We start from the raw sequence: 21621 nt of genomic DNA, 5'->3' as shown, positions 1-21621 counted from the left end.
AAACAAGCTGACATAATATCTACTTTCATTCTTCTATTGGCTTTTCCCTAAAGCCTCACCAGGGCTCCAGGAGGAAACAAGAGCATTGTCTTTGATCCTATACCCCCCAAATAAAGCCTTACCGTGTTTCTAGATACAGAAGGTAAATACATGTTTTGCCAATAAATGAATACATATAACAATACTTTATTAATGACTTAATATATACATAACATTTGGTTGGAATGTTCATCTAGAGGTTAACTTTGGCTCAGGGTCTGTTGTTCAGGCTTCAGTCAGGGCCTGTTTTTGGGCCTTAGTACTTAGCAACAATCAAAACATCAGGGTGTTTGTGAGAACATTATTCTCAGACTAAATCCAAGCTATGGACAAGAATATTGACTCTGTCCCAGCCAAAACCAGGACACTGATAAAGAAGAAATTGTTATGATATTTGGATTTTTGGTTCATTAAGATCTGAAAAAACTGAAACTTCTTTATACAGAGTGGAAGATGAGCTTATATGGATTTTGCTGGCATGAACTGTTCTGCCACTGATCATCTATATCAACATGCCTAGTAATGCCTAGAATACAGCTAAATGTTGTACATGATAATATGTATATGAAGAAAATACTGGACTTCATTGTCCTTTTTCCTTATGATGATACATTTTAAGAAGAAATTTATAGTCAGATCTATTACCATAGAACCAGTCTGTATGCTTTTTCTGTTTCTTTAATATATTTACAACTTCTTTATGGAGGCACTTGGTATTTATGTTTATGAAGCCACTGTATTGTTAATACTGGATCCTTCCCTATCTTCATTCAGATATGTGCCCAAGAGGCAAGTCTTGCTTCTTATTTGTAATTAATATCTCTTATATTTTTAACTGTACCTTGAACAAGGGTCTGTCTGGAAAAAAAAAGTCTTTGTGCTTTTTCTTGTAATAGTACTAGGAATAACTAGTTATGTGTGCTTTAAGGAAGTGTCAGAAATATTTGAACTTAGGAGGTAGAGACCTGAATAACATCTTTTGTGCCTTAGATTATAAAAAAATCTTGTAACTCTTTGGTTACCTTTTGTAGTCCCTGGTGCGGTATTTTATTGACCTACACATGCTCATTCTATGCTGTTACATGAGATTAGGAAGAAATAAACACGCTGGTTCTTCTGTCAGGATTACATAAGAAAAACACTGAATTATTATTTTCAAATCAGCAGAAACTTAGCCTCTGCTTGATAGAGAGCTGTTGATGCAGTTCTGAGCACGTGGCTGGTCAGTACGATGTGCCTTCCTCTGCATATGCAACCTAATGGAGCTCTACTGGTTCTGAGACTTGGGGTATGAGTGAGACAAGATTTCAATCTCATCTTTGCTACCTGCCTTCAGGCTCATTAGTGAAGTGTCTAACTTGCAGTGTCAGATAGCTGTGGGATCATGTGAAGTGGGATAAATTCTTACTGTGTGCCATGAGCCAAGAGGTGTACACAGGAAATTTTGAATATATAGAGAACTGTTTATTGGTAGAAGTGTGGAAGAACACACACACATGCAACAGGGAATATGGTCTGTGCTTTAGAGCATGCTGGCCTCGATTTACCTCTCTTCACATTCCGGATAAAACACAAAGGCTCTCTGTAGTGCCAGGATGTTTGCATTGACCTGCTGGAAACATGAGCACGTGAGAATGTAGTTCAAGGGCTCAAGTGTCAATTCAGGTGGTATCAGTAAAAATAATTACGTGATGACAGTCCCTAAGCAGGGGTAGAATGGAGCTGGTGAAGGAGGGGAAACTATACAGAGGAATAATGTCCATTTCTGTAAGGGGCTAACTAGCAAAAAAACTCTCATGAGCATGCACCATACTAAAAAAGTAACCCGCCTATCTGGTAGGTTAGGGCAGATGTAGGAGATTTTGAAGCTGGCATGCCTCTAGGCATTACCTTTCTTCTCATCCCAGGTCCTTTCTTGCTGCTGCATTTTGCTTGCCTTACCACTTGAATTGCAGAGCATCTTGTTAGGAATCATAGGAACAGAAAGGACTGGACTCGTTTGCTCCATGTTGATACTGTTCTTGCAGCTTTGAATGGGAATAATACTTTAGTTGAATACCCCGCTTGTCCTTGAACTTTGGACATATTTATACAGAAAGGCGCCTTTCATGATTACCACTGTTTACTCAAGCAGCAACACCAACACAGGACTCCTCCAGCAGCAACTGCAACGAGTAACAGCAGACTTGGATAGTGGCAACAGCTCCCTTAGGCACTTATGTTGGGGTATTAGCTGTGTGAATGCTCTCATTTCTCCTTGAGTTCAAATAATTTTGCATACAGAAGGTGTCTCTAAATGTCTTCAGGGTGAATAAAATCCCATTTCAAATTCCTGCCACACAAAATAGTGAAGTCTTAAGTTTTCTTTGCCACCTGCTTTTATTTTTCACTGTTATCTCCTGGTCCTGTAGTTGTATTTTGCAGCTGTGTAAGTAACTCAAATGTGCATTCTCCTGTGGTTGTTTGTTCATTGTATAAATAGCACAGGTGAAGGTAGGGGTGGGATGGCTAAAAGGACAGACTCACATTGCTCAGTGACGTAATTGCAAATTGATTTACTAAGGAGACTAAGTATAGTGGGTTAATTCCAGTTTCTAATCGATGTTGTGCACACTTGGAATGTGTGGTCTGGACTACTGGCCTGGACCCAGTGCCTGGAAGTTGCAACACATGCTCTCCTCATTTAAGGTGCCTGATGATTTTGTACATCCCCATCCAGCGGGCTTTCAACATGTGCCTTCTACAGTGCCAGCATAAACTGCCAAGGACTTTCCTAATCACATAGTCCCAAACCAGTCCCTGGGAATTTGCCTTGGGCCAAACGGCAGCCAGGGCCGGGGTATCCCACACCCTCTGGTTTCGGGCCCGAGTGCCTTAGGGTAGTGCAACGTTAGGAACAGTCACAGTAAACAGCTGATTCATCACCTCTGTTTCTCCTATTCATATGGATTAACCTCGACAGAGCTGGCCTATTTTAAGGTCGCATTTATCTGAGACACGTTTTTGGGTTCGACAACTGAACGAAGCTGAAGACTCGTGCAGATAATTTTTAACATTTTTAACAGGGCCCTTAGGCCTTGCCAAGCATAGGCTTTGGCTCTTCAGTGATTCCCAGAATGTTAATTTAGATTAAAGAGGATGATAGAAAGTAGGTTCCAGCACCATCTCCTCGGTGTGACTCAGGCCGAGAGGTTACCAGGGTCAGCCACATAATTTAATCAGATCGGGCGCGATGTCGGCGTTCAGCGCGGAGGGCCGCGGAAGCGATGTGTGTCCCTGCCGTTCTCCCCGCTTCCGGGAGCGCCCTGTACCAGCCCCACAGGCCGCGCCGCCTCCTCGCCGGTGGCCGCGGCCGCCCGGGCCCGGGGCGGGGCCGGGGGAGGGCGGTCCCGGCTGCACCGCCCCCGTCTCCGCTCGGCCTGGGCCCGGCGCGGGGCCGCTGGCGGGCGGGCGAGCGCCATGGCGCTGGGCTCGGCGTGGAAGCAGATGTCGTGGCTGTACTACCAGTACCTGCTGGTCACCGCGCTCTACATGCTGGAGCCCTGGGAGCGCACCGTCTTCAGTATCCTTCTGCTGGCCTGACGGGCCGGGGGCTGTGTGTGTGTGTGTGTGGTGCCGGGGCTGCCCCCCGCCCTGTCGCGCTGTGTCCGGCGGCGGCTCCGGGGCTGCCCCGAGGCCGCCGGGCGGATGTGGCGGCTCCGCCGGCTCTGCGCCGTGCTCGGGGAGCGCCCGCGCCGTGGTCGTGCTGAGGGCGCTGCCGCCGGCGGGGCTCGCTGGGGCTGGAGAGAGTCGGGCCGGGAAGGGAGCGGGGCCGGGCCGGGCCGGGCCGGGCCGGGCCGGGCCGGGCCGGGCCGGGCCGGGGGCAGCGGGAGCGCGGCCGGAGCCCGCGGCGGCCAGAGGAGCGGCAGTCTCCGCTTGGCACCGAGGCTTGACCCCTCCTAGCTGGCGGGGACTCAGCTCCTCACCCTTCCAAACTAACATCCTGCCTGGGCTGGGAATGATCCTCACTCTGCTCTTTGGCGTGCTGTGTCCGGGCGTCTGGCAGCCCAGTCTATTTCTCCTCCGGCATAAGTTTATATCTTCGGAATTATGGTAGTTCTGTCTTTCGCACTGGAATTCCGGGCTTTCTGTTAAGGATAAGTGTCTTTAGTGATTTTTTTTTTTTGTATTTTTGCCTAGAGGAAGGTAAATGTGCACACTGCAAAACCTTGCAAGCCTAGGCTTTCATGCTGCTTTGTCACATGGATTTTATTACATGGGTATTTATCCTCGAGCTGGTAAGTTTCCTTGGCTGTATTAGAATGGAAGAACTTAATAGATGCTCATGTAAAGGCATCTCTATAAAGACTGTTTATAGGTTTGCTTCTTTACCTCTCCCTTTTGTACAGGCAGTGCATTTAAGTATTAAGTATTGCTGCGGCATCACAAGTATTTTTCTCTGAAGTGTGACTGTTTTGATCCTGACTTAAAATGATGTCTCAATATGAGTGACCCTGAGCCAGTTAAGGCTGAGAGGTAGAGAGAGAAATTAATTAAAACATTAACATAGAGAAGGGTATAAGCAGTAGCAAGAAGCTGCTTTTACTGAGATTGTGCTCAGTTTTGTAAAGAAACTCATATTTGTTACGTAAAAGTGGTTGCCCAAGTTACAGTGGTGTGATCAGTTTTTTTTCCTGTATCGAGTCAGTAGAAATGGAGTTTACTGTAAAAAAAGAAGTAGTAAGTTTTTATAGACTTACTGTGCACAGTTGTTCAGGTGGGGGTTCTTATGTTGTATTCCTTGTTAACATACCTTCTTCCTTTTATGCCATGCCTGTATCACTGAGGAAACCTAATTTTTGTTTTCCCTGTAATTATATTAGTCATGAGTATTTTTTTCCTTTTTACCTTGTGCAAAATTTAAGTAAGTGAAAGCATGTGCATGTTTACTTTGATAAAATTCTCATATTGTAATTGCCGCATAACGTACAAATGTAAAGAGTGACACAAATACCACTTCTGATCTCAAATCAGCAAAAATGTTTTTTTGTCCTCAAACTAGATGCTGTGGCTGTAGGTGGGTCACGTCTGTCAGGTGCTGTATGGATGCAGGGCAGGCACAGTGGCCTTGGGAGCTAATGGTTTGTGGCTGTGCTCCAGTATCGGGAGTGAGCACTGATACGGAAACGTGGATTTATGAGTTGACCTTCATTTTAGTATCTCTTATTGTTTAATCCTCTGGGACTATAAGTACACCAGGCAGCTCTACTAGGCACACCTCATACCTGTGCCGTGCCGTGGGCGAGTCGATCGTGGAGTGCTTGTTCTGCCTGTGCTGTGGAGCCTTGATTTCAGGAAAGTGCAGAGCACGCACAGCTCCTCTGGTTTCACCTGTGGAAACTGAGTACTGCTGCCTGCTGTTATCGTGCTTGTTAATCTCCGGTGTGTTTTACAGTGTTTCAGGCTAAGATTATTGAATCCCTGCAGGTAGCTGGATAAAATCGACAGCTTTTTATTCATTCTGTGTATTTTCGAATTTCTGAAACCTTAAGCTTTCTGAAACCACAATCTTTTAGTAATCTGATGCCAGAATTTGTTTAGATAAAGCTTCTAGAGCTTGATGAAAGTTCAACTGTACGTGTAATTTACAAGCTATGGTCTCAGTTCTCTACGTGTTTTACAAAAGTTCCCTGTTAGTAGTTCAGCTAATAAAGTGGTCATCTGCAGATTTTTTAGCTGATAGCTTCATGTAAAGTTTATTTTGCAGTGCAATCTCTTATAGTAAAGTACTAATGAGTGTTTATTTAAGTACACACCTTGACTCGAAGCTATGCTGATGCTCTGAGGCTTTATGAGTGAAGTAGTTAGAAAACATCTAATGCTGTCTGCTTAGAAAAGGAGGTAATCCACATATAAGAACGGTGTTATTCAGTAAAGCTACTCATATTATTGTAGTTTTGTTTTGTTTTGGGTTTTTGTGGTGGTTGACTTTTTTCTGCTTGGCTGAATGGGGCTGGCTTTTGCAACATCTGAGAAGATGAATGTGAAAATGTGTGTTTTCTCAGTGCCCATTTTCTGTTCTCCATCACACTTCCCATGCTCTGGCCTGTCCTCTTGTGTCACTGACAAGGCAGTGGAAAACTTGCAAGGCATCCTTTGCAGTTCAGCTGATTTTTCTACCAGCATTCTGGTTTTCAGTGTTCAGTAGGTTCTTTGGCTCATAATTGCTGAATACAGTTGATTGTATATGTTTCAGAAATGTAGTGTTATAAGATAGTGACCACTAAAGTTTTAATGCTGTAGTTTGTGATGTCTTGTGCAGTTTCTATTAAAAATGCTTTTTTCCTCAACTTTTAATTCAGATTCCATGCTAGTTTCCATTGTTGGAATGGCACTGTACACAGGCTATGTGTTCATGCCTCAGCACATCATGGCAATATTACACTACTTTGAAATTGTGCAGTGATGAAGAACGTGTTTTCAAGACGTAACTGGGCTTTGAAATCTGGTCTACGAAGAAGAATGACCCTCTTAGTTTTACCAAGATTTCTACTGATGTTCGAAAGACACAGTTATGACTCTGAAGACTAGGAAATGAGATACGTAGAGCAGGGACATGAGATGTCCCCTATGTTGTGTTCATTCCCTTTAATTTTACAAGATATGCCCTTGTATAGTAGTTTTGTCTACTTTAACATTGTGATTGTACTTTGATATCAGTATTTTCTTAACTTTGTGACAGTTTCAATATTGCACTGTGAAAGCTTTTCTTAATTGTAATTTTGAGTAAATCTTAATTGCCTTCTATTTTTAATCAGAAAGTCATCTTATTAAATGGGGCTTAAAGCTTTTGCTATTGTATGGTATGTATTTGCCTGGATATTTCTATTAATGCGTTTTGTAAGAAAATACATCTAGATTCATATTACAGACGTGGATATATTCGTCTAATCCTATTTACAAAAGTTAGTTTGTATGACTGAACTCAGGTGTACTGTTCACTGTCCAAACTTTGTTCAACAGTATATTTGTGCATATCACCTGAATTTGGAATTAGCAATTATTTCAAGTTTCTGTACCTGCTGGAGGAGGGAGGGGGAGATGAGGCATTGAAGCAGAGTGAAGACAGTGTTGGTTGTGTTTGAAGTAGTGCTGATGTTCTGGGCTCTATCTGGTGGGGGGGGAATGGACTTTTCTTTACTGGCATTGGCCCACATACAGCTTTGGGATAGCACTTTAAATCAACCCTGTTTTTCTAGCTACACTTCACTTTTACAGGATGCTTTATTATGTTCCAATGGTTATGGTTTCTGCTGATTTTCACTCAACAGTGTAACTATATCTAGGTTTTCAAGGGGTTTTCTATTGCTGCTAGTGTTCCAAACATGTTTTCGCTACAAACGACCAAAATATAGGGATTTCAAGGGACTTGAGTTACAACTACAGCAATAAGTAGCTGAATACTTGGCTGAAGTCCTGTCTTTTTTTTAATAGGGATTTTTTTCAGTTTTGTATTCTGAAATGTAAGATGGTGACAACTTTCCTAAGTGGACAATTTTTTTGTTGTTGTTGTTTAAAAAATAAAAGTTAAAAAGCAGAGCTTTGATGCAAAACCTTCTTGGAGAAGTTAATGTGTTTCTGAGTGCTGCTTGCTTTTCTCAGAACTTTCCAAAAGTGATACTTGACCAAAGAACTGTGATTTTAATGGCCCTGTAATAATTGTTACTGTTCCATCTTTTATGCAATGTCAGTTGCCATCAGAAATTGTAGATGTACAGTATCTGTAGAGATACTGTCTTTCAGATTTATTTCATTTCCTCAGATGTGTACTCATGAGAAGAGAGTGTTTTTCTCTGTATTTAAAAACTTCATATGTATCTGATTAAGAACCCTGTTGTTGTTTTGGGAACTAAAAACAGTGAGCCTTAAACTTCTTAGATGAACCTGAGCTTTACTGAAGTTGGTAAGAGTCCCCCTCTAATGCAGTGCTTTCCCTTCTTAATAACTGATAGCTGGCCAACAAAACACGCGTAGGTTTCTGTGATTGTGTTTTTTTTCTTTTTTTTTTTGTTTTGTTTTGTTTTGTTTTGTTTTTTTGGTGGTGTTTCATGTCGTTTTATTTAAATGTAGCCAGAGGTGTATGTGAGCATTTTAAGTGTATACATCGAGATAATGATAAGTTAATGTACTCTTTTTGAAGTAACATATCATAAATCCAATCTCTCTGTGGCTTAAATTGATACTTGGTTGTGATGTTTCTTTGCAAACTACTACCATGATTGATAATCTCTTTTCCAGCAGTAGGTACGTTATTTGTATGAGGGTGAGAAAATCCCTTCTGTATGGTGGCATTAGGAATGTTAAGCATGATTTTTAATTGTGAAATGTTTTATAAAAGGCCTTTGATATACTGACTTTTATTAGCTGTCTGCTTTTTTGCTGAGAAAAAAAGTAACCATTAATTTCCAATTATTTGTGTTATGTTGGCGTGAGGGATACCATACTTGAATTCAATTTGCTAATTTGAGTAGTCTTTTTCAGTATTTCTTTTAGTATAAATCAATAATCTATTAGTCTTGGACAGTTCTTTTTAGATTCTGAATATTTTGTTAAAGATGGAGTAATTTCATTAATAAAATATGATATGTTTATTGAAGTTTAAATTTCTAGAAAGTTTTTGCAGTGTGCCCTTTTGTTAGGTTGAACTAGTTAAGAGGTGGTTCAAGTGGTGATAATTACAAAGCAGAGCTTTTTTTTTAAAGTAAGGGTATTCGTTGGGATTTAATTAATCATTACATTTGAATAATAAATAAATTAATCAGAAGGCTACCAAGTTGTTTTCCCACTGCAATCTGCCTTACTGTTGTATCAGTTGGGGGATCATATCCTCTAGGATAGAACCATAAACTTTTTCTGTGCAAGCTGGAGGTCGAAGGCAGTTCAAATATCATTTGGAGGCAGCTTTTGTTCAAACATGTTAATAACAATTAGTATTAGTAATTTAGATAAAATTGGAAAAGAACAATTGTGAGAAATGAGAAGAAAAATTACCTGAGATACTTGCAAGTGACTGTATGTAAATCTTTTAATAGTAATAGCTCTTGAGGTTTAGATTGTATCATTAGAAATAAGCATTTCAAAATGTATTAGGTATGTCATATAGCAGGACTGATAATTCCAGTTTGTGAGGCAGGCAGACTGAGCCAGGGTGACTCACTGTGCTGGAGGCCTTGGGGCTCCCAGAGCCAGCTTTGCAGAGGCTCTTGGCTGCCTCCAGGGCTGGGTACTGTAGAATTATTTATTAAAAACCTTTGCAGAAGGAGCTCTCTAACCAAAGCAGGCATTGTATTGCAGGACGTCAGGCTGGAACCAGAAACAGATCCAGGACCTGTGTAGTGTATGTATGGCTTGAATCAGTCATGCACAAAATCTGTTTTTTAAGTATGTGTGTGTATGTATATATAAATACTGTTTATTTCTTGTCAAAAGTTATTACATAGCAATTAGTTTGGAGACAGAGGCTGTGGGATTTCTTTTCTGGTTTCTTTCCCATGAAGGAAAACACCGGAGAATCCTAAAGTGAGACTTTCTTTACAAACTTTTGTAAGAAATATATTTGTATATCCATCAATATTAAAAAGAAATAGGTATGAAAGGAGCATAGCACTGTAAAGGGAAATCTTGGGTGACAGATGGACATTGTTTTACTGCAGACTGGTGCAACTGGTGTGATGTGAAGCATTGCCTTGTTCCATTCAGGTGAAGAAATGAAGTGTGCATTATAAATGCTGAAGAAGGGGTACTTGCTGTTGACTAACAACAAATAAAGGTTATACTGAGGTGAAAAGGCACAACTTGAAGAGATTGGTACCTTAGGCTGTGCACAAAGGTGTGGACAGAGCAGCCATTCTGTAAAACACCAGAGCTGTGGACTCTCGAATTGGCACCCCAATAAAGGTTTTCAGTGCCAAAAGTTCCTTGCACCTGCTGGTTTGCTCATGTTTTCTACAACTGCTATTGTAGGAAGACAGTTTTTCCTCACTTGCTGACATGTTGTCCTGATACCAGTGTGGTGCTTTTGTCCTTTTTTTTTTTGTCCGTTTTTTTTTTGTCCTTTTTTTTTGTCCCAGACAAAAGGAAACCAAAACCTTCATGCTTTGTTTCTCTGTTTGATCTGCTAGGTCAGCTTTAAACAGTAGTCATCACTGAACACAATAGCTGCTGTGTTTTCTGCCTTTTGTTTGTGCAGTGATGAAGAAAATCTGGCATCATAGTCCAGAGCTGGATCTGCCCTCTCCTTGTAATGGACAGAGATGAATATCTAGCTCTGATCTAGATTCCAGTGTAGCATTTGGGCAGAAATCCCTTTGCTTTCCATAACCTTCAGTGCATCACCACAAGATCCTCAATTCATTTTAACTAGCACTGCATGATGAAATACTAAGAAGTTATGAAGGTATAAAGAACTCTTTCCGGGAGTTGAACAGGCCTTGATGTAAACGTTAGTCAAACAGTGATTCAACTTCTAAAGTAAAAGATCTATCACATTGTTGGAACTAATAGATGACCAACACCTTGATAATCATGTCTGATGTATCTGTTTTCATTTATGCCAGTATCTGCATGTGGAATTGTCTCAGCATGTCCTTCATTTTGTGTTCTCTGCAATTTGAGATGGATAGCATATTTCAGGACCAGATTTTACAATGACAAGAAGATGCACTATATGACCCCCAAAAGAACAACTTTGGGGAATAAAATCATCATGGCGTATTTATTTTCTGTGAAATTTGTTTGTGTCTATTGAGGCAGAAAAGTCAAGTAGCTGTGATCACATTGGAATTTAAACCAAAAAACTTCTGACCAAGGTTTATGTTCCTTTCTTGCCTCTCTAATGATTGGCTGTTGTCCTCTCTTCCTTCTGTTCTTGCTCCAAATACTTCAAAAAGGAAGAAACTAATGCCTCAGAACACGTTGCTGTGTTGCTATTTAATACACACTGGTAAGGTTATGAAATTCTGGAAGATGTCTTTGAATAATATTATTGCTGGAATAAAAGGATTATCCTATTAGCTCATCCGAGGAGTGATCCAGAGGCATGCATGCACCCTGAAGTTGAATATCTAGTTACTATCTAGGTGCTAGATTACTGACAGCTTATTATTGTGCTCATGTTATGTTACCAGCTCAAAGCAAGCATTTTTGAGAGAAAGCCACCTGTGCCACATTCCAGGATCTGAGAAGTTTATATACTTAAGTAATACTTCCTGAATTTTAATCAGAATTGGCAAATAGTTCTCAAACTCAATATAGAATTAGTGGGTGATTATATGAAGTAGGGTATGTTTTGCTGTTAGACTTGTTTAAAAAAAAAAATCTTCAAAACCCTTTCTGTGTTGTAGAGTATTTCAGTAGGTTGGACAAAAAGTAGTGCTCAGCTCAGCGTGACTGAGGATTAAATGTGCAGTCTCTTTGTCTTAGACCACAAAAAGGAACTGTTGAACTCTTGGTTTTGTAATCAAATGGAAAGGTGGACTTCACTGGAAAGGGATCAAGGGGCTGTCTGTACCCAGAGAATAAGTGACAACTTCTGTGGATGTGAGGCTTTCTGGGTCAGGACATAGCTGCAGGGTCTGCCTGCACAATGTGATGCTGCTTAATGCTGAGATCAGAAGTACCCTGCAGAAGGACTTGTGCCACTTCTACGTTTCCTTGAAAAGAGAGTTATATTGAGCTATGCTCACATTGAAAAAATTTCAAGTGTTTGTGAGGAATCATGAAGAAGTTGAAGTAAAGCATGCCAGCTCTGGTCTCTTCGTGCTGTGATGCAGGCAGCCTGTAGGTATCTGCGTGCCATTTCAGGTTTCCATACTGCCTCTGCTCAATGTCCTGCACATGTGAGCACAAATGTTCTGTCTTGTTAAGGCTTGTTCAGAAGAGTGACAAGTATAGTTCAAGTCTTTTGTTCCTCCTTTGCCTGGTGACTGCAATCTGGGGAGCAGATGCAATTACACTGATTGGTAATCTCTTAAGTTGATAGATGATAACTCATTCCTTTGGAAGCCAACGTATATGCATCCCATGATACACCAATGATATGGATATCTCTACTTGCTGCAAGAAGCAGTCTTGCTGGAAAATCCTTGTCTGACATTTCAGCAACAATTGAACTCTCCGTAAAACTACTGATAAACCCTTTGCATTGTGCATTAGTTTCAGGCCTAGATAGGACAGTAGACATGTTGAAACAGGGATAAGAGAAACAGAAATCCATCCATGTCCATTTTATTTCACCTGTTGCCTGTTTCACAAGTTACCACTTGTGTTTTGACAGCTGGAGACTGGAGTTACCAAGGGTGAATTACATTTACAAGGGAAAACAAGACCTGGAAAACAGCAAAGTGGTTGTTAGTGAACTAGAAGACCAAAAAAGAAGTGGAAATAAGCTGATAAGTAGGGACAGGCTATAAATGAGATGTGTAAAAGCATTGCTTAGACAACCAGAGAGCCTTATAAGCTTAAATGACTTGTTATGTCAGCAAGGGCAGTGCTTGACAATACCAAGTGTGTGGCTTCTGACACACTCTCCCATAGTGATTGCATGTGGATCAGAGGAACTGTGAGTAACATGAGTGGACTGTTTGGTGGTTTGAACTGGATGGATCACTCTACTCAGATGAGTTACTCAATGTTAATTTGTAAAGTGGCTGAAAGTGTAGTACTCTGTAAGGTGATACTGGCACTGATGTTCATTATCTTCGTAGCTGACCTTAATTACTAGTCAATGTTCCTCTATGGGGAAAATAATTAATATGCTGCAAGATAGAGCCTGAGTTCAGAATTTGGCTGACAGGAACCTCAAGCTGTTTGACAAGAAGTGTAAAATTCTCAGCTTTGCTGAGAGAGATCCTTGGAATCAGTGGTGGGTGCTGAACATGAGCCAGCAGTGAATTCACAGCACAATTATGGCAGCCTGCATGCCAGCCTGTGGTAGGAGAATGTTGCCACCAAATTGATGAAAATTTTTGTCCTCATCATGCTGCTGAAGCAGCTGCTAAAATATTGTGTTTGATTTTGGGCTCTTTGATTCCACAAGGGTGGTAAGAAACTATCCAGAAGAGACTAAAAAGATAGTAAGGAGTTAGGAACAGGTTTCCTAGAGAAGTTGTGAAACCCTTCTCTTTGTTGTTATTTTTGACTTGGAATATATGTCCTAAATTGTGTTCTGGGCTTAAACACTGATTCATTCTTACTCACATTTGAGGACTTTTATATTTGAGACTTAACATGTCATAGTCTTGAATGACTCTGCTGTTAAGAAATCAAACTATTTCCTCTTATTTTCTGTAAAGTATTGTTTCTGAAAGAGAACAAAAAGAATAATCTAATTCCCACTCATTCAGTTTGGACCTGTTCTGTGTGGAACTTGAAAATAGCTTGTTTTCGGGAGCTTGTTCTTCTCATGAAAGGCCCAAAACTGTAAACCAGGGAAAACAAGCTTGTTTTTGCAGTAAGTATTTGTGGAGTAATTTTGTTATTTCCTTTTTTTTTCTTTCCTTATAGAATTGTTATCAATGTTCTTTTGTGAATTCCCAAATGATATGTGGTTAAGAATTTTTAAAAATGAATGCTATGTTTTCTTCCAGCCCTGGATCTTCCTTAGCAAAAAAAAAAAAACCAAAAAAAAAAACCAAAAAAAAAAAAAAAAAAAAAAAAACAAAAAAAAACCAAAAAAAAACCCCCAAAAAACCAAAAAAAAACCAACAAAAAAAAACCAACAAAAAAAAACCCCAAGCAAACAAGCATCTTGTAAAGAGTTTTTTTATTGTAGGTGTCAGAACACTGCAAAAACGCTACCTGGATGCTTTCTGAGTCAGAGAGTAGCCCTTTATTTCTTGGCCTTTTGCAGTAGCTGAAAAGAGAGAGCTTTTCTTCTTGCTAGAACCGATTTTTAGCTTCTTTGGACTATAAGGTCTCTGAGATTTTGGCAAACGTGAGGATCCCTGTAACTTGAATTCTTATCTCTATGTACAGTCGAGTCGGTATGGGATGTGGTTAACCTTTCTAGCTGAAGTTTTTGTCAGCTTTAACTTAGGTAGCTAAAATGCAGTAGTATGGTCACTTACCTGGGGGAAATCCAGCTTCCAGTCATTGATTTCACATCCAAATAAACTTAGGAGAGTATCAAGGAGACCGTAGCATCCTTCTTAGCATGTGTCCAGGCTAGGTATCCCTCGACCACACTGTGTGTTTGGCCCAAGTACATTAGCTTCCAGTTTTTCTTTACGCCTTGATTGAAAATTTCGTTCTGGGAATGCGATAGATTTTCCATTGACAACTCACTTGATATACTTTAGGGCACCTTCACCTGATCCCTGGAATTCGCCTGGCAACAACTCTAAATTCAGTGACTTGTTTTAAATGACAGCACTCAAGGAATTAGAGCTCACCTCTACAGTGTGGAGTGAAGCTTGTGAAAATAGTGCCTGCTCTCCATTTAATTAGCCTATTTGTCATAGCATCTTGATGTACTGGTATAACAAGCCAGGATGTCAAGTGGATTAAAAACATCAAACAACTGCTATGTTTCTAAATGAGCTGTAAGTCTAAGGTTTCTAGTCAAAACAACCTTCTCCCAAAGCCATGAGCAAATGACAACCCTGCAAGAATTGCTCTTTAACAAGGATGCTGTCAAGTGAGCTGTGGAGTTTACACTAGTGAAAAGGAAATGGCACCTGTCTCTCTGCAAGTGGCTGATTCCCCAGCTGCTCCCAGCTGTGTGCTTTTGCAGAGCTCTGTTCCAATTAGAGATTCATTCTGGGGACTGCTAGCACAGCAACATGCAGTGCATGGTTTTGAAGAGAAGGGAGTCTGTTTTCATGATCAGTGGGATCTTCTGCAGTTTTGGAAGCTAAAAAGTGGTCTGACTTCTTGTCCCTATGTGTCTTTTCAAGTTGCTTTCGGTATGTGTCATATGCTTGTACAAATAAAGAAACAAACCAGGTAATCTCTAGTGGGGTGGGGCTACTACACTTCCAGTTATAACAATTTTCCTTATTTCTAACCATAATCCTGCTTTTCTTTAAGCCTGTCCTGTCTACCATGTGCAAAGATGTGATTGTTCTTTTTCAACAAGTTTTTATATACTTCAAGGCAGAAGGGACAAGGCAGGAAATTCATAATCTTCCATAAGTTAAATTGCCTCAAGTATTTTCTGAAACTGGATGTTACCTCATCCGAGATGTTATCAGTGCCAACTGAAATAGACAAATTGTATCCTGAAACCCATATGAAATAATCCTGTTCATACATCCCTGACCAACGTTTCTCTTTTCATGATGGCATTATATTAACTTGCCTTTTGTTTGGTATCTGCTGCCTTCCCTTCTCCTAAGAGCTGTTACCTTGCCAGCCATTTCCTGTCCCAAAGTCATTAAATTGGATACTATTATGAAAATACTGTGCTTGACATAAGTTCCTGCTTGGTTTGTGTCCTTTTTCCTTATCCCAACTGCTTTCCAGTTTGTTTATGTTAAATTCTGTTTGCCATCCAGTATACTTGCAGTTCATCCTACTTTCTCATGTGCAGACTTAATAAGGGTGTTTATTCCATTGTCCAAATTATTAGCAAAAGCACTGAATGAAGTGGGGCAGTTACCATGAAATATCCACCTCAATGCATTTTCTTTTTTTTGAAAGGGAACCACAGGTAATTAGTCCTTAGGAATAATACCTGATGACTTTTGCAGGCATCCTATGATGGTTTGTTCTAATCTTTTCTTCTGCAGCTTACATACTTACAGTAAGTTTGTCATACTGGGTAATGTCAAAGGCATTTACTGAAACTGAGCTTTGACATTGTTTTCTTCTTCCCTGTTCACAAGGTCTGTTGGTCTGTTGTGGAAGGAAATTGGTTTGGTATGAATTGTTCCCTACCGTTCTTCTGCTTTAGTACCTTTGATGGGTTTACAGATGGTATGACTTATTATAGTAGTTTTCTGATAATTGAACATGACAGGTTTTTAATTTCCAGCTCCTCTTTTTTCTTCCCTTGTTAGAGACTTGCTGTAGATCTTCTGCCTTCTGGAAACTACCTGTGAGTTCTTCATGATGACTACCGCCTTCCTCTGAGGGTTTTCTTGGTGTTTGTTTTTCTAGTGTGTGGTTTTTTGTTTGTTTGTGTTTGGGGGTTTTTTGTTTTTTTTTTTTTTTAATTATTATCCTAGAACAGAAAACATCATGTTTTACCAATATGAAAAAGGATGTTATCATAACCTATTGTTTTCACTGGGTTAAAATTTCAAGCAATCTTCTTGAAATATTTTTTGTTTTTATTACTTTATTTTAAAGTATTTTTCTTGGAAATACTTAAGCAACAGTGCCATATGTAACTTTTTATCTTTTTTTGGTTTTGGTGTGAATTCTATTCATGTCTAATTCTAAACCATCTGCATACTGCTGATGTTTCTAATGAAGACTGTTCTGTGATGATATTAAGTGTTGTGGACTCATGCCATTTAAAAATATTTTTCTTTTTTGAATTCCTAAGCTCAATTTCCTATTCTTCTAGCTGCCAAAGTGTATATGTTAATGTTCCTCCTCTGTTGCACCTCACTTTGTCTTACCATTCCTGATTTTGTCTCTAGGCTCTCCTACTATTGTTTTACATTCATCTTTAATAGTAAGACCTAGATTGTTTTCCATGTACTTCCCTGTTTTAATTTGAGGTGAATAAAAAGCTTTTATGTAATTTCTTTGAGGAACTGGGACCCTAATTCCTCCATTATTTATGTTTTTTTAATTTCCTAAGTACCGAATGCATTTGTAGCAGGCATCTTTCTTTGAATTTGCCTTGTATTGAAGGTAATTTTCTTAATCCCTTTTGTGCAGCGTTCCAAAGGATCAGTCTACCATTCCTTGGTTGCTGTCACCTTTGGTTTCCCAGGTGATCCCTCCTTACATGTTAGCACCAAATCTAGCAAGCCTTCCTCATGTTCCTGTACCTTCCATGTCAGAAAGGATTTCTATTATCACCATCCCCAGGGCTATGTGCTGCTGTGCTTCCCTCCCTTGGTGACATGGCTGCTTCTCCATTCTCTGAAACGGAGAGCCGAGCTTTGTGTACTGCGGCTGGGAAAACCATCAGATTGTCATCAAAACTTGGAAAGCCAACAAATTCCTCAGAAACCCTGGGTGGTTTTCTGATGCTCACTGCTGAAAGTCCTCCTTTTGGTGACTTAAAGGAAGCTGAGTTGAGAGAGAGAGAGAAAACGGTGCTGTGGGATATACAGATCATAGCAGCAGATAAAAACTGTTTGGAGATATCGTGCTACCTTGCTGTATTGAGTGCTGTGGACTTAGCATTCACTTATTCTCCCTTTGTAAGTGGTAACTTAATATTCAAACCTTTAGCCAACTAAATCCATTGTAGTGAAGCTGAATATTTGTGACAAGTAAGTGAAAGTCTATTCTCAAAGCCTGAACACAAACTTTCCTTGCATTCAGTGTAAATGCCTATGTAAAGTGAAGGCAGCACTGGTCAGCGGTGCCAATTTGAGGGCTTTAAAGCTGGAGATCTCTGTCCTTAGGGCAAATCAAGTGGGAACTTCTGATGCAAAGTCCTTGGCTTAACAGTTCAGCTCTGCACAGGGCTGAGAACTTCAGATAGCCTGAGCTGGCTACAGTACAGCAAATAGTTCAGTCTGTGGCAGCACGGAGCAGTTCCATGAGATTTTTTTAACCTAATTTCTTATAGTTAGGTACACTGAACTTCAGTGAAGAATAAAATGAAAATATGCCTTCTGGTCAGAGTTCATTTGCTGTACTTTGTAAAGAGTATATCTCTGGCAAACTGCCTAAAAACTTCCCTCAATTTAGATTGTGCTTCAGGCTGTGCTTAGGAAGTTGTGTGGGATGGTGTTCAAGTAGGGTTTACTTCCATTAACTTTATGATGCTATTTGAGACCTCGTATGAAACTCCACTTTATTCTTAGTCAATGCCTCACCCTTACCTGGGGATTTTTTTCACTGCAACCTCCGTGCTGCACTGCTGGTGATGGTGCTACCCCACGTGCACCCTGCAGCACAACCCAGATGTGAGGGGTGGGACTGGGGTGTACCCTGGACAACTGGGGACAAAGATTCCTACTGCTCATCTACTGCACATTGATTTCCACAAGTTTTGACAGAGAGCTTGGCAGCAGCTGAGGAAGTGGAAGGTAATCAGGGAAAACTGAGAAGAAAAAATGTCAGATTTTTAATACCTGGAAACCTATAGTAGTGCTAAGCACAATCTCTTTTGACATAATGAAGGACCAAAAATTGGGTAATCCAAATTAATTCCATACCTTTTTCCCTGCTTCTGGTTGGCTAATAGGATGATTCAACCCTGATTTGAAGTATGGGCCATTTTATATGATATGTTATTGAAAAACGGTGATAATCTGAAAGATGGGATTACCTAGTATGGAATGTTTTTGACTTCCTGAATGGAAGCTCATAATTATGACAGTAACATTGGGAATTATTTAAAAATTTTGGTCATTAAATACTGTTTTCATTATGAGCCACTATACATATATATATATGCACCATTGATAATTGCTACCATTATATGTGTCTGAGGTCAACAGTTCCTGTTCACAAAGTGTTTCTGAGGGGAGATGGAGCCTTTCAGAAGGCATTTCTGACTCCTTTTTCCTAGAAGCCCCTTCTGAAAGCCATCATCAAGGGGCAGCTGAGGAAATTGGTTAACTGGGTGTGTTAACCTTTTGCTGGCCAGTTTCTGCTGAAGGGTCTGTGGATTGTTCACAGTGGTCTGATTTGCTTTAGGAACAGAAGGGACTGACTTTCTGTTTTAAATTAACTTATCCCAGACTCGGTGTCTATTTTGTTTTTCACTATGGTAATTAATTTTTGCATTCTGTGAGCATACCATTTCCGTGCTGTATCCTACACACGTTTGCTGCCACATGCTGGCTGCTTTGGGTCTCTTCTTATGCACAAGAAGCTGAAATAACCCTTTTTCTGCAGGATCTTCTTAGTTAGCCACCACCACCGTGCTGTCCCTGGCCAGCCTCAATCCTCTTTTGTTTTCTAGAATTGGCTTCAGAGGATTTTTGGGACTGGGGAGTGTGGGGTTGGTGATGGTGCCAGCACTGCAGGTGAGAACTGATGGGCCTCAGGGCCAGACCTGTTGTCAGTGTTCCGGACACCTGTGAAGAGTGGGAGGTGTGTTACATAACAGGACAGTGACTTAAGGTTCTTTTTATCATGGATCTACGTATTTGTGGTCAAGGCTGAGCAAGTAGGCAGTAATGAGAACCTAGATGATGAAGCAAAAGCGTGGAAGTGTGTAGCATTGCTTGGTAAGGAGGGGTATTGATGTGAGGAGTAAATATCCTTGCTTCTGGACTGTAAGTTCAAGCAGATGGTATTTGTACACTGCCTTTAATTGTGCCTTTATCACAGCCAGTGAAACCTCAACAGGAGAATAGGGAGCCAAGTAAAGGTCTGTGCTGTGAGGATGGCCTGTGCCCACAAATAATGCTTTCAGCTTTTGAGTGGTGGCAGAAGCACTCTCCATTTGTGTTTTCTTCTTTGTGATGCACAGAGACCAGAAAGGTTATGATCATTTTATGGATTGTGGGTTTAATGAAAGCTTTGGTAAACCTGGTCTTTTTTATCCTTACTTTAAGCTGACTTTCAGTCATTTTTTGTTTGAAAAGCACATCTGCATTAAAAACCTGTTACAGGGGAACAAACCTGTACTTTTAGGTGGTTTGTTTCAAGTCGAATCTGGACATAGCTGCAATGCTTAAAGGGTGGGTTTGAAGCTAAGTTAAACATGGTATTCTTTCACATCGTTCTCGTTTTCTTGACCTGCCATGCAGTAAAAGGGAGACACAAGAATGACTATGCCTAGGCACAGCACAGAAGAAAATACTCTGATCTCATCATCATCTCCATTTTGCTAATATATCCTGAGCACAGTACTGACAAACTTCTATTTATCTGGTTCCTAATTCCCCTTTGAAATGTGTTACATGCCAAAGTTTATCTGGAGTCTCCAATGCCTCATTTTAGGTCCAAACAGACATTAATTAGAGACATTAAGCTCTCTGCTGCTCCTAAGCTTTTCATGCATCACAGCTGGAGTTTGTTTGTATTGCAAATCAATGCCAAACAAGGCACACCCAAGTGCAGGCTTTTGCACAATCAAAATCTTTAATAAACAAAGTGAGGTTAAGCCTGTTCTTTATTAAAGAAAAAAAAAAAGGAAAAAAAAGAAGGAGGGGGAAAATATTTTCAGTCTTGAAATCCTGCAGGTTTGTTTGTTTGGGTTTTGTTGTTTTTAATTTAATGATGTTTTGGAGACAGAATTCCTGTTTTTATGAAGACAAAAGTTGAAAAGATTGCTCTTTTCTGTTGTCCTGCTTTTGTTCTGCTGCTGGCCCTCTTTCCCTTCTTTGCTCACTGTTTTCACTTTCACTTTCCGTGCTATTTTAAATTTGTGCTCTTTCTGATTGTACTGAAAGTCTGTTTCCTAATTCATCCCATTTTCTAAGTCTTTGGTTGGTTATACTTTTCCTTGTTTTAAGGCTATTGAGGCAAGGATAGTAACATTTACCTCATGGATATCCTCTCCATATTTATCACCCTACTGTTCTGGTTTTATTTGGTCTGGTTTTTAGTATACCGTGTAACAAATAAAACCCAGGACTTTTAGCTTTCTCAGCATTTCAGTTTGCACTTGTGTTGTGTTTGTTTGCTGAAGTTGTTCTCATGCAGTAGCTGTAGATATTTTGGTTAGGAAAGAACTGTGGAGTGCTAGTTACAGATTATTTAGGAGCTCCCCTGGTGAGCCAGGGTCCATATGGTGTTTTGGCTTGGTCTGCCATAAAATTACTCCTGATTATTATTTAGTGCCTTCTCCCAGCCTCAGCTTCTGGATATTAACAAAGGTCTAATTATTAATAATTGATATTATTAATTATAATTAATAATTGTGAGGGTAATTTGATTTAATAATTGGGAATTGTCAGGGAAGGCTTGTACATCTAGGCTGCTGGCTAATTTTATCAGAAGTGTTTGGTGGGGAAGGAACAAATACCTGCTTTTGTAGTTTTCAAAAGTCTATATAAATCTTGCCTCCATGGTGAAATGTGGCAGAAGTAGGGGGTTTTACTGTGTCAGATGTGTTTGCTGGCCACCATGCTCCTAACCACACCCCTAATTGCACTGTGGGTTTATGTCTAATCTGGAAGGTATTTTACCTGACTGCTTGATCTGAAGTGTTTCAGCTACTCTTGGGCAATACGCCCACATTATTTATTGCAGATGGAACCAGTGTGTGGTGCTATTCCAGCCTGTGCTTTTGGTGCTGAGGTGACCTTGAGCAGACTGGCAGGTGCAGTCTCCTTTAATTACCTTTCTTCAGACAGTGTAATGATCAGCTTTCTAAGGGTCAAAGTTAGTCTGATGTAAGAGGGAGGCAGATCTCACTTCTCTGCACATTTGTGGGTTTTTAATTCAATAAGTGGTTTGTTTTGATGAACAGACAAAAGAAAAAGACCAAGGCAATGTTAGGATAGCAAAATCTGA

At 40.2% G+C, this 21621-nt stretch overlaps 1 protein-coding gene across 1 annotated transcript; it reads left to right on the top strand.

Annotated features, from left to right (window-relative positions):
* Positions 1-3420: 3420 nt before the first annotated feature.
* On the top strand, positions 3421-7631 carry SPTSSA (serine palmitoyltransferase small subunit A). Its single transcript, XM_014891024.2, has 2 exons — positions 3421-3601; positions 6381-7631. The coding sequence occupies exons 1-2, from the start codon at positions 3499-3501 to the stop codon at positions 6482-6484; spliced, it is 207 nt and encodes a 68-aa protein (XP_014746510.1). The 5' UTR covers positions 3421-3498; the 3' UTR covers positions 6485-7631.
* Positions 7632-21621: the final 13990 nt, after the last annotated feature.

Source organism: Sturnus vulgaris, chromosome 6 (assembly GCF_052056855.1).
Source record: "Sturnus vulgaris isolate bStuVul1 chromosome 6, bStuVul1.hap1, whole genome shotgun sequence".
In the NCBI taxonomy this organism is placed as follows: Eukaryota; Metazoa; Chordata; class Aves; order Passeriformes; family Sturnidae; genus Sturnus; species Sturnus vulgaris.
The sequence above is the reverse complement of the archived record's forward strand: the minus strand, read 5'-3'. Positions and strand labels throughout refer to the sequence as shown.

Excerpts from the sequence above, each read along its gene's own strand:
- SPTSSA (XM_014891024.2), top strand. The coding sequence starts at position 3,499 with ATGGCGCTGGGCTCGGCGTGGAAGCAGATGTCGTGGCTGTACTACCAG. Across the intron at positions 3,602-6,380 it reads CTGGGAGCGCACCGTCTTCA|ATTCCATGCTAGTTTCCATT; the intron begins GTATCCTTCTGC and ends CTTTTAATTCAG.